Below are 12376 nucleotides of genomic sequence, written 5' to 3'. Positions count from 1 at the left end.
CGCTGGAGTTTAGATGAATGAGAGGGGATCTCATTGAAACTTATAAAATTCTACCAGGACTAGACAGACTAGATGCAGGCAGGATGTTCCCGATGGTGGGGGAGTCCAGAACCAGGAGTCACAGTCTAAGGATAAGGGGTAAGCCATTTAGGACAGAGATGAGGAGGAATTTCTTCACCCAGAGAGTGGTGAACCTGTGGAATTCTCTGCCACAGAAGGCAGTAGAGGCCAATTCATTAAATATATTCAAGAAAGGAGTTAGATATATTTCTTAAGGCTAAAGGGATCAAGGGATATGGGGAAAACGCAGGGACGGGGTACTGAGTTTGGATGATCAGCCATGATCTCACTGAATGGTGGAGTAGGCTCGAAGGGCCGAATGGCCTACTCCTGCTCCTATCTTCTATGTTTCTATGTGTCTACGCCGGCCATCAAGCCCTGTCTATTCTAATCCCATTTTACAGCGCTTGGTCCATTACCTTGTATGCTATGGTGTTTCAAGTGCTCACCTAAATGCTTCTTGAATGTTGTGAGGGTTCCTGCCTCCACCACCCTTTCAGGCAGTGAGTTCCAGATTCCAACCACCCTCTGGGTGAAAAAGTTTTTCCTCAAATCCCCTCTAAACCTTCTGCCCCTTACCTTGAATCTATGCCCCCTGGTTATTGACCCCTCTACTAAGGGGAAAAGTTCCTTTCTATCTACCCTATCTATGCCCCTCATAATTTTGTACACCTCAATCAGGTCCCCCCTCAGCCTTCTCTGCTCCAAGGAAAACAAACCCAGCCTGTCCAGTCTTTCTTCATAGCTGAAGCGCTCCAGGCCAGGTAACATCCTGGTGAACCTCCTCTGCACCCTCTAATGCAACCACATCCTTCCTATAGTGTGGCGACCAGAACTGCACACAGTTAACCAGCTGTGGCGTAACCAGCATTTTGTACAGCTCCATCATAACCTCCCTGCTCTTATATTGTATGCCTCGGCTAATGAAGGCAAGTATCCCATATGCCTTCTTAACCACCTTATCTACCTGTCCTGCTGCCTTCAGGGATCTATGTACATGCACACCAAGGTCCCTCTGATCCTCTGTACTTCCTAGGGAACCATTTATAATGTGAGGTAGCAGGAAACCAGGAAGAGAAGTTGGGTGGGCAGCAGTTTAGTGGGAATGGGGTCAATGGAGCAGGGGGTGGGTCCAGCAGAGAATACAATCTCAGTAAGACAGGCAGTCTGGCTTCTGATTGGTTACTGGCACAATGGACATGGAAAATAAAGAGAATAATGCAGCGAGAGAATAAAAATAACAATACCAAACATTGAACCGAATGTTGATGATTTATCCAGCAGGAATATTGGTATAAAATATCAGAAAATACATTGATGTGAATTTAAGAACTGAAGTAAGAACTGGGAATAACTCAAAGCAGATCAGAGAAAGTGGGTGAGAGTCTAGATGGAAGTGGAAGCTCCTGCTCACTTGCCTACAGGGAGGATTTGGCGGATTTCCTGTCTCCCGCCTCCCTCCTCAAGGATCACCGAGCACCTTCCCACGCTCCAAATCCGTGGGCAACTCGCCAGCAATATTGTACTGAAGCCCAACCCTGAGAATGGATTGGGCCTCTGACCAATTTCATGGAGCGAGCAGTGGGCTCACTGACTCACTGCCTGCCCGATCAATGGGGTCACTCATAAACCCAACCTCGCTCAATCCATACTGCCTTTTCACCCTCCCTTTTCTCAGTTTGAGACTGTCCCTACTTTGTTGTAGACTCTGTGACTGTGTTAAACCTGTGGATGTTTATCTTCTCTCTGCGGTTTAGGATTTTGAATAATTCAGTAAGATCACCCCAGGCCCTCCCTTATCCAGAGCAAAGACACCTGACTTCCAGACTAGACACGGACATCAGTGATCATTTAATCTGGGGTCCAGGAGCCCGTTCAGTCTCTTCTCACCTAGATTTATAAATCAGGAAAATGAATATAAGAGTTTTACCGGGGTTAATGGCGTCTATCATTTCTCTCCACGCTGTGTACTGTAAAGGGCCGTTGAACTTTGCGATGGACAGGGTGCCATCTGCTACTAACACTAGTTGACTGTCATCACTAATCCTGTAAAGATTGAACAGTTGATGTTATAAATCGATAATTAAGATTTTTCTGAGCTATTTTACCAAACTGTGCAGAGTTTCAGTAAAGAGCATGTCCTACCTCCTCTTCCGACAAGCTTCCTCCTGAAATAAATAAAACACAAACAGTGAGGAGGATAGTAAAAGACTTCAGGAGGACACAGACAGGCTGGTGAAATGAGCAGACACAGGGCAGGTAGAATTTAACACAGAGAAGTGTGAAGTGATGCATTTCGGAAGGAAGAATGTGGAGAGGCAAAATAAACGAAATGGTACAATTTTAAACGTGGTGCAGGAACAGAGAGACGGCGGGGGGGGTTCACACACAAATGTTTAGGGTAATTGGCAAAAAAAGAGTGGGGATTTTTTATCAGTGACTTGTGATGATCTGGAATGCACTGACCGATAGGTAGTAGATTGAATAACTATTTACAAAAGGGAATTGGATTTATACTTGTAAAAGGAAAAAATTGCAGGGCTATGGGGAAAGAGCAGGGCGAGGGGTTCTAATTATATAACTAATTCAAAGCTTCATTAAAAGGCATTACGGTGGATAGGCAATGGCTAACATTTAAGGACAGAATGCATTAATTACAACAGTTGTACATTCCTTTCTGGCGCAAAAACACAAAAGGTAAAGTGGCCCAACCACGGCTAACAAAGGAAATTAAGGATAGTATTAGATACAAAGAGGAGTCATATAAAGTTGCCAGGTAAAGTAGCAAGCCTGAGGATTGGGAGCAGTTTAGAGTTCAGCAAAAAAGGACCAAGAGATTGATTATGAGGGGAAAATTTGAGTATGAGAGTAAACTTGCAAGGAACAATAAAGTGGATTGTAAAAGCTTCTACATGTATGTAAAAAGAGAAAGATTAGTGAAGACAAATATAGGTCCCTTACAATCAGAAACGGGAGCATTTATAATGGGGAACAAGGAAATGGCAGAGCAATTAAACAAATACTTTGGTTCTGCCTTTATGGAAGAGGACATAAATAACTTCCCAGAAATGCTAGGGAACCAAGGGCCTAGTGAGAAGGAGGAATTAAAGGAAATTAGTATTAGTAAAAAAATAGTGCTGGAGAAATTAATGGGACTGAAAACCGATAAATCCCCAGGGCCTGATAATTTGCATTACAGAATACTAAAAGAGGTAGCCATGGAATTAGTGGATGCATTGGTTGTCATCTTCCAAAATTCTATAGATTATGGAACAGTTCCTGTAGCTTGGGGGTGGCAAATATAACCCCACTATTTAAAAAAGGAGGGAGAGAGAAAACAGGGAACTACAGACCGGTTAGCCTAACATCAGTAGTAGGGAAAATGATAGACTCTATTATAAAGGATGTGATAACAGGACACTTAGAAAATATCAACAAGATTAGACAAAGTCAACATGGATTTATGAAAGGGAAATTGTGTTTGACAAACCTACTGGAGTTTTTTGAGGACGTAACTGGTAGAATAGATAAGGGAGAACCAGTGGATGTGGTTTATTTGGATTTTCAGAAGGCCTTTGATAAAGTCCCACATAAGGGGTTAGTGTGCAAAATTAAAGCACATGGGATTGGGGGTAATATACTGGCATGGATTGAAAATTGGTTAGCCGACAGGAAACAGAGAGTAGGAATAAATGGGTCTTTTTCGGGGTGGCAGGCAGTGACTAGCGGGGATCAGTGATTGGGTGAGGGAACCAAATGTAATATTTCCAACTTTCCTGATGACACGAAACTTGGTGGGACTGTGAGTCGTGAGGAGGATGCAAAGAGGTTTCAAGGCAATTTAGACAAGTTGAGTGAGTGGGCAAATACATGGCAGATGCAGAACAATGTGGATAAATGTGAAGTTATCCACTTTGGTAGGAAAAACAGGAAGGCAGAGTCGTATTTAAATGGTGATAGATTGGGAAATGTTTATGTACAGAGGGACCTGGGTATCCTTGCACACCAGTCATTGAAAGCAAACATGCAGGTGCAGCAAGCAGTTAGGAAGGCAAATGGTATGTTGGCCTTCATTGCAAGAGGATTTGAGTACAGGAGCAAGGATGTCTTACTACAGTTATACAGGGCCTTGGTGAGACCACAGCTGGAGTACTGTGTGCAGTTTTGGTCTCCTTAACTAAGAAAGGATATACTTGCCATAGAGGAGTGCAGCGAACGTTCACCAGACTGATTCCTGGGATAGTAGGACTGCCTTATGAGGAGAGATTGCGTCGACTAGGCATGTATTCACTAGAGTTTAGAAGAATGAGAGGGGATCACAATGAAATGTATAAAATTCTGACAGGGCTAGACAGACTAGATGCAGGGAGGATATGTCCCCTGGCTGGGGAGTCTAGAACGAGGGGTCACAGTCTCAGGATACAGGGTAGGACATTTAGGACTGAGATGAGGAGAAATGTCTTCACTCAGAGGGTGGTGAACCTGTGGAATTCTCGACCACAGAAGGCTGTGGAGGCCAAGTCACTGAATATATTTAAGAAGGAGATATATAGATTTCTAGACACAAAAGGCATCAAGGGGTGTGGGGAGGGAGCGGGAATATGGTATTGAGATAGAGGATCAGCAATGATCATATTGAATGACGGAGCAGGCTCGAAGGGCCGAATGGCCGACTCCTGCTCCTATTTTTCTATGTTTCTATGTGTCTAAAGAGCCGGCACAGGCACAATGGGCCTTTTGTGCTGTGGGATTCTAGGATTGTAAGTAGTTGAAAAGCCTGAATTGTGTGTCAGATACTGGAACTCAACATCAGTGTCACTCACAGACACAGTGACTCTCACACCCACCGCACCAGACACACCCACACACTCACAACATGGAACTGGGACTGGATTGCAATCTGAGTGCAAGTAAACTTGAGCAACACGGAAATAATTACAAGCAAAATATCAAGATCAGGGCAACTCATTCCCGGGAGGTCGCAGGCATTCCCGGGAATCTGCGGACAGTGTGGGAGCCGGTTCGTTCGGTAACAATAGCAGAACAGCCCCGGAATAGACAAAACAATCGGTTAAATCAGTTTCGAATTATTCAGCAAATGCTGCATTTATTTCAGTTATCATCGGTTATTTTGTGACTGTGTGAAGTTTCACTGAACTGACCCGCAATATAATCCTCACCTTCAGAAATGTCAGCCCGTCCTTTTGCTCCATCTGTTTCTGCAACTTTGAGAGTTTCTCCTGAATAGAAATTAAATTCTCTTGAATTTTTCGGAGGTTTTCCTCCATTGTTTCTAGAATCTCCCCCTCTTGTTCCCTGAGATCTCTGATTAAACGCTGCCCTTTCTCACTGAGAATCTGGTGCATTTTAGCGAACTCGGATGTGATGCGGGTCTGCAGACTGCTCGACTGTTCCTACCAAATGAAATGTGAAACATAATTAATGTACCGCGATAAAGGGAACAAAACTAACCGAGATCCCAGAAAATCAGCACAGGGAGACCTTACCCGAACTGCAGAAATCTGCTGTTTTTGTTTTAATTCAGTTTCTAGAACCGCCGATTTCTTCTCTGTGAGAGAATCTAAGGAAGATTTCAGCTGATCCTGGGATTGGGAGAGAAAATCACAGAATAAAAGTGTTGGACCATGAAAATGTGGCGAAATAATCAGGTGATCAAATCTGTTCCCTTTTACCTTGTAGATTCCAACAGCTTCTTTAATGGGCATGAAGCGGTGCTCTCTGTGTTCCCGCGCATCTCTACAAATCACACAGATCAATTTCTTGTCAGTTTCACAAAACAGCTTCAATTCTTCCTGATGTTCCTCACAGTGAAGTTTACTTTCCTTCTCTTTCGGATTCAGGGTTAATTTTCGAGCTTTCTCGGCCAGACTCGCTAAGGCCCGATTTACTTTGCGGTTTATTTCCAGAAACTCCTCTCTACATTCCGGGCAAGAGTTTGTCTCCGTCTTTTCCCAAAACCGTGAGATACAGGAGCGGCAGAAGTTGTGCCCACACTCCAATGAAACCGGGTCGGTGAAGAAATCCAGACAAATGGGACAAATTAAATCCTCGGTCCAACTCTCGGCCTGCTGTCTGGAAGCCATGTTCACCCTCAGCACTTCCTGATTCAAACCGCTTTCAGTTTCAATGTTTCTCTGCTGCCGAACAGCCTCAGTTCAGCGATTTCCCGATGAAGTTCACTGCAACACTCAGGGAATTATTATTATAAACTCGTCTATGTCCCATCGACTTAAACACAGGGAGACACAACCTAGAGCAGTGTGAAGGACAAACAGGGTGAGAGCACGGAGGGGAATAATTGAACCCTGGCCGGGAGGGTGAAGGTTCCTGGAGTGTTGACAGTGGGGGGAGGGAGAGAGAGGGAGGGAGGAGGTGGAGATGGGCGGGGATCGAGATTCCAGGGCACTTTGCTCCAGACTGAACTCACTGTCGACTACAAACCCTCTGGTGACACACGGTGTGAGATAGAGATCCATAAACTGAATTGTGTTAATGATTGCAGCCGCTCACCCTAAAACACAAAGTGCCACAAATGTCAAGGAGTGACTTTAGATGACAGGTACAGAGAAGATCTTTAGAGGGATTGAAGCATTGAGGATCGATCTTATCTGCTACAAAGAAAGACTTGCATTTATATAGCGCCTTGGAAGGTAGCAAATGTAACCCCACTATTTAGGAAAGGAGGGAGAGAGAAAACGGGGAACTACAGCCCAGTGAGCCTGACATCAGTAGTAGGGAAAATGCTAGAATCTATTATTAAGGAGGTGGTAACAGGGCACTTAGAAAATAACAATAGGATTGGGCCGAGTCAATGCGGATTAATGAAAGGGAAATCGTGTTTGACAAATCTGTTATTCTTTTTGAGGTTATAACTAGCAGAATAGAAAAGGGGGAACCAGTGGGTGTGGTGTATTTGGATTTTCAGAAGGCATTCGATAAGGTGACACACGGGGTTATTAAACATGGGATTGGGGATAATATACTAGCATGGATTGAGGATTGGTTAACAGGCAGAAAACAGAGTGTAGGAATAAACGGATCATTTGCGGGTTGGCGGGCTGTAACTAGTGGGGTACCGCAAGGATCAGTGCTTGGGCCTCAGCTGTTCACAATCTATACCAATGATTTGGATGAGGGGACCAAATGTAACATATCCAAGTTTGCTGATGATACAAAGCTGGGTGGGAATGTAAGTTGTGAGGAGGATGCAAGGAGGCTTCAAGGGGATATAGACAGTCTAAGTGAGTGGGCAGGAACATGGCAAATGGAATATAATGTGGAGAATTGTGAAGTTATCCACTTTGGTTGGAAAAATAGAAAAGCAGAGTATTTTTTAAATGCTGAGAGATTGGGAAATGTTGGTGTTCAGAGGACCTGGATGTCCTTGTACATGAATCACTGAAAGTTAACATGCAGGTACAGCAAGCAATTAGGAAAGCAAATGGTATGTTGGCCTTTATTACAAGTGTATTGGAGTATAAGAGTAAAGATGTCTTACTGTAATTATATAGGGCCCTGGTGAGACCACACCTGGAGTACTGTGTACAGTTTTGGTCTCCTTACCTAAGGAAGGATATACTTGCCATAGAGGGAATGCAACGAAGGTTCACCAGACTGGTTCCTGGGATGGGGGGATTGTCCTATGAGGAGAGATTGAGTAGACTGGGCCTATATTCTCTAGAGTTTAGAAGAATGAGAGGTGACCTCATTGAAACATACAAAATTATTACAGGCTTGACAGGGTAGATGCAGGGAGGATGTTTCCCCTGGCTGGGGAGTCTAGAACCAGGGGTCACAGTCTCAGAATAAGGGGTCGGCCATTTAGGACTGAGATGAGGAGAAATTTCTTCACTCAGAGGGTAGTGAATCTTTGGAATTCTCTACCCCAGAGGCTGTGGAGGCTCAGTCATTGAGTATATTCAAGACAGAGAGCGATAGATTTTTGAATATTAAGGGAATCAAGGGATATGGAGATAGTGCAGGAAAGTGGAGATGAGGTAGAAACATGAGATCATGGCTGATCATCCAAATTCAGTACCCTGTCCCTGCTTTCTCCCCATATCCCTTGATCCCTTTTGCCTTAAGAAATATATCCAACTCCTTCTTGAATATATTTGATGAATTAGCCTCTACTGCCTTCTGTGGTAGAGAATTCCACAGGTTCACTACTCTCTGGGTGAAGAAATTCCTCCTCATCTCTGTCCTAAATGGCTTACCCTTTATCCTTAGACTGTGCCCCCTGGTTCTGGACGCCCCGACCATCGGGAACATCCTTCCTGCATCTAGTCTTTCCAGTCCTGTCAGAATTTTATAAGTTTCAATGAGATCTCCTCTCATTCTTCTAAACTCCAGCGAGTACAAGACCAATCGACCCAATCTCTCCTCATACGTCATTCCTGCCATCCCAGGTATCAGCCTGGTGAATCTCCACTGAACTCCTTCCATGGCAAGAACATCCTTCCTCAGATAAGGCAACCAAAACTGCACACAATACTCTAGATGTGGTCTCACCAAGGCCCTGTACAACTGCAGCAAGACATCCTTGTTCCCATACTCAAACCCTCTCGCTACGAAAGCCAACATACCATTTGCCTTCTTAACCGCCTGCTGCACCTGCATGCTTACCTTCAGCGACTGGTGCACAAGGACGCCCAGGTCTCGTTGCACTTCCCCTTCTCCCAATCTATTGTCATTCAGATAATAATCTGCCTTCCTGTTTTTGCCACCAAAGTGGATAACCTTGCATTTATCCATGTTATATTGCATCTGCCATGCTTCTGCCCAATCACCCAACCTGTCTAAATCATACTGGAGTTTCTCGGCATCCTCCTCACAGCACACACGCCCACCCAGCTTTGTGTCATCTGCAAACTTGGAGATATTACATCTAGCTCCCTCGTCCAGATCATTAATATATATTGTGAATAGCTGGGGTCCAAGGACCGATCCCTGCGGTACCCCACTAGTCACTGCCTGCCACTCGGAAAAAGAGCCATTTATTCCAACTCTTTGCTTTCTGTCTGCCAACCAGTTCTCTATCCAAGCCAATACCTTGCCCCCAATCTCAAGTGCCTTAACTTTACACGCTAATCTCTTATGCGGGACCTTATCAAAAGCCTTTTGAAAATCCAAATACACCACATCCACTGGTTCTCCCTTATCTATTTTACCAGGTACATCCTCAAAAAATTCCAGTAGATTAGTCAAGCACGATTCACCTTTTGTAAATCCATGGTGACTTTGTCCGATCCTGTCACTGCTTTCCAAGTGCTCTGCTATTACATCTTTTATAATGGACTCTAGCATTTTCCCCACTACCGATGTCAGGCTTACCGGTCTATACTTCCCCGTTTTCTCTCAACCACCTTTTTTGAATAGTGGGGTAACATTAGCTACCCTCCAATCCATGGGAACTGTTCCAGGGTCTATCGAATTTTGGAAGATGACCAGCAATGCATCTACTATTTCTAGGGCCACTTCCTTAAGTACTCTAGGATGTAGATTATCAGGCCCTGGGGATTTATCGGACCTCAATCCCATCAATTTCCCTAACACCATTTCCCTACAAATACTGATTTCTATCAGTTCCTCCCTTTCATTAGACCCTATGTTCCCCGACATCTTTGGGAGGTTAGAAGATCAGCCATGATCTTATTGAAATATTGAATGGCGGAGCAGGTTCGAAGGGCCAAATGGCCGACTCCTGCTCCTATTTCTTATGTTCTTATGTTAAGATGCAGTGGATTTTCTGTCGAGGCCGGGTCCTCCCGGGCAACTCCATAACACAGGCCTCTGTGCTCAATGGGTCCTTCCCAGGGACACTGGCCCAGAAAAAACATCAACTGATGTTGGAAGGCCTTGGAGTGTCAACTTTCCCCCAATATTAGGAGGAATTTCTTTACATGGAGATTGGTGAGAATGTGGAACTCGCTGCCTCATTGGGTGGTTGAAGTTGAGAGCATTGATGCATTGAAAGTGAGGCTTGAAATTCGAGATGTCTTTATACTGTACAGAATGTATTTGGAGCTTGTTTAGTATGTTTGAGTCAATGAAGTTTGTTTTCGGAAATAGAAAAGATTCTCGAGATACTCAAACTGTGTATCGGGTATTTTGGGTCTGTGGATTCACATCTCAGGCAGTGCTGCCCTCCCAGTCCCTGAGACGCTGTTTGATCGCAAGTCTGTCATTGTTACAAAGTGCATTACTGCCACCTGCTGGCAGGATATCGGTGCTGCAGGAAAGTATTCTCAATAGGGCAAGTCAACTCCAGTCTGCTGCACTCCTGGTGTGTCGGTTCTTCTGGCGAATATCGCGAAGGCATTCACTCTGCGGGGCAAAATGTGTGTCGCTCAACTCTCTCTGCGGACCTGGTTAGACTGGACAGAGGCTCATAGGGTCACGGAGCTCTGTAAGATCGCTTGTGAGAGCCGGACTTTCCATCACAAATGTGTCCTTATATATTTCTCACTCCCGTTTCCTGAGTTCACTGTTAACTCCCGCCTTTGTCTCTAAAATGACATCTACTCGTCTGTCTCTTCCAAACGGCCGCTTATGAGCAGCTCTGATAATGTAGTAACAACAGGAAATGCTGGAAACACTCAGCAGGCCAGGCAGCCTCCCTCGCTCGGGGTCAGAGAGGGGCAGGTCAGAGGGGAGAGTGAAAACACAGCAGGGGGTGAGATTGGAAGGAGGGATGGGGTCAGAGGAAAGTGAAGGGGAAGACGGTTCCGGAGGGGCGCTGGTGTCCAAGAGTTGTTGAAGCTTGCGATCCTTGACATCTGAAAGGAAGAAAAAAAGGTTTTTTGTTGAAGTGCCGGATGAGGCGAAGGATAAAATGGAACTGTGGACCAGGACAGCTTTGAGATAGAGTGCGTCGGTGCTGCAGAAGGGAGAGGGCGAGAGTGTTGATGTGGCGACGCATGGCGTTGAGCCTGGATCTCAGGATGTGGCGAGATCAGTAGTTCGAGGAACGCTGAATATCTCGGAGATATCTGTAATCCTGGGGGGATCGGAAACACGAAGGGTGGAATTTCAGTCGGAATCCACGTGGAATAAGTCGGAACCGGAGACAGATGCTGAGGAAAGAGACGTGGCTGTGAAAACGAGTCTTGGCAGATACCTGATCAAACACGAGAAGGGAAACCGAAAGCAATGAAGATGAACAAGGTTGAAGAGACAAACGGAAATCCCGTCGGAGAGAAGAGCAGAACTTCTTCAAAGTGGGCATTCCGAGGAGAGAAGTGGCAGTGAACCAAACACTAATACAACAGCGAAATACTGTGGATGCTGGAAATCTGAAATAACAACAGAAAATGCTGGAAACACTCAGCAGGTCAGGCAGCATCTGATAATGTAGCGTTAGTTCATCATGACAGGGATTAGGAAGCTTGCCATTAGGCACTTTACAACTTCCGGCCTCAACACTGAGCTCAAGAACTTCAGATCATAACCACCGTCACCATTCTGCTGGAACCATTCACACCTCCTCTGGACCCACCTTTTGTCTCTTTACTTGTCCCATTACCACCCGCTTTTGCTTTGCACCATCATCCCTTTTGACATTTATTCTCTCCTGCCCCCCACCCTATCACAGACCCTCCCTGTTGTTATTTCCCAGCGCGCCCACCCCTCTCCCCTTCCCCTGGCTCTGTACTTGCTTACAGATTGTTAAATCTCCAACACTTTCCAGTTCTGACGAAAGGTCACCGACCTGAGACGTTCTGTTTTTCCCTCCACTGACGCTGCCTGATCTGCTGAGTGTTTCCAGCATTTTCTGTTTTTATTAGGGATTAGGAATGTTAATGTGTGATATATAACGTTGTAACAGCGTAAGAGTAAATACGGTAACAGAGCTGGGAACCGAAGATGCCAATTTAGTGACAATTTAGTGTTAGTTCATGACAGGGAGTTGGGAATTGTCTTTTATTGTGTGACTATATAACTTTGTATCACTGTCAGAGTAAATACGGTAACACCGCAGGGAACTGAAGGAGGATTTGATGGGCGAACCGGGGCTGATCCACCCACAGAAATATCAGCCCAGCAGTTTGAATCAGGAAGCGCTGAAACTCATCCTGGCTTCCAGACACCAGGCGGAGAGTTTCATTGAGGATTGAAATTGTCCCGTTTGTCTTGATTTCTTCACCGATCCGGTTATACTGGAGTGCGGGCACAACTTGTGCCGCGCCTGTGTCACCCGGCCTCGCGAACACCAGGAGGCGACAAACTCCGGGCCGGAATGTAGAGAGGAATTTGCAGACAGAAACCTCCGGGTCAATCGGGCCTGAGCGAGTCT

At 45.2% G+C, this 12376-nt stretch overlaps 1 protein-coding gene across 1 annotated transcript; it reads right to left on the bottom strand.

The window, feature by feature from the left end:
- Nucleotides 1–1790: 1790 nt before the first annotated feature.
- LOC147080261 (zinc-binding protein A33-like) lies at nt 1791–6398 on the bottom strand. Its single transcript, XM_085981225.1, has 5 exons — nt 5754–6398; nt 5568–5663; nt 5241–5474; nt 2206–2228; nt 1791–2106 (listed from the first exon to the last, which is right to left on the bottom strand). Exons 1-5 carry the CDS (start codon nt 6162–6164, stop codon nt 1947–1949), a joined length of 924 nt encoding a protein of 307 aa, XP_085837351.1. The 5' UTR covers nt 6165–6398; the 3' UTR covers nt 1791–1946.
- Between the last annotated feature and the right edge of the window lie 5978 nt (nt 6399–12376).

The sequence above is a fragment of the Somniosus microcephalus genome, unplaced genomic scaffold (genome assembly GCF_052327205.1).
Source record: "Somniosus microcephalus isolate GS21.2 unplaced genomic scaffold, FLI_Smic_1.0 scaffold1811, whole genome shotgun sequence".
Classification (NCBI taxonomy): Eukaryota; Metazoa; Chordata; class Chondrichthyes; order Squaliformes; family Somniosidae; genus Somniosus; species Somniosus microcephalus.
The sequence above is the reverse complement of the archived record's forward strand: the minus strand, read 5'-3'. Positions and strand labels throughout refer to the sequence as shown.

What these genes read in the sequence shown, in the direction of transcription:
- LOC147080261 (XM_085981225.1), bottom strand. Translation starts at nt 6,164, where the DNA reads ATGGCTTCCAGACAGCAGGCCGAGAGTTGGACCGAGGATTTAATTTGT. An exon ending in AAGCTGTTGGAATCTACAAG is followed by an intron (nt 5,664 to 5,753) that starts GTAAAAGGGAAC and finishes TCCCAATCCCAG; the next exon opens with GATCAGCTGAAATCTTCCTT. An exon ending in ACGGGCTGACATTTCTGAAG is followed by an intron (nt 2,229 to 5,240) that starts GTGAGGATTATA and finishes TATTTATTTCAG; the next exon opens with GAGGAAGCTTGTCGGAAGAG.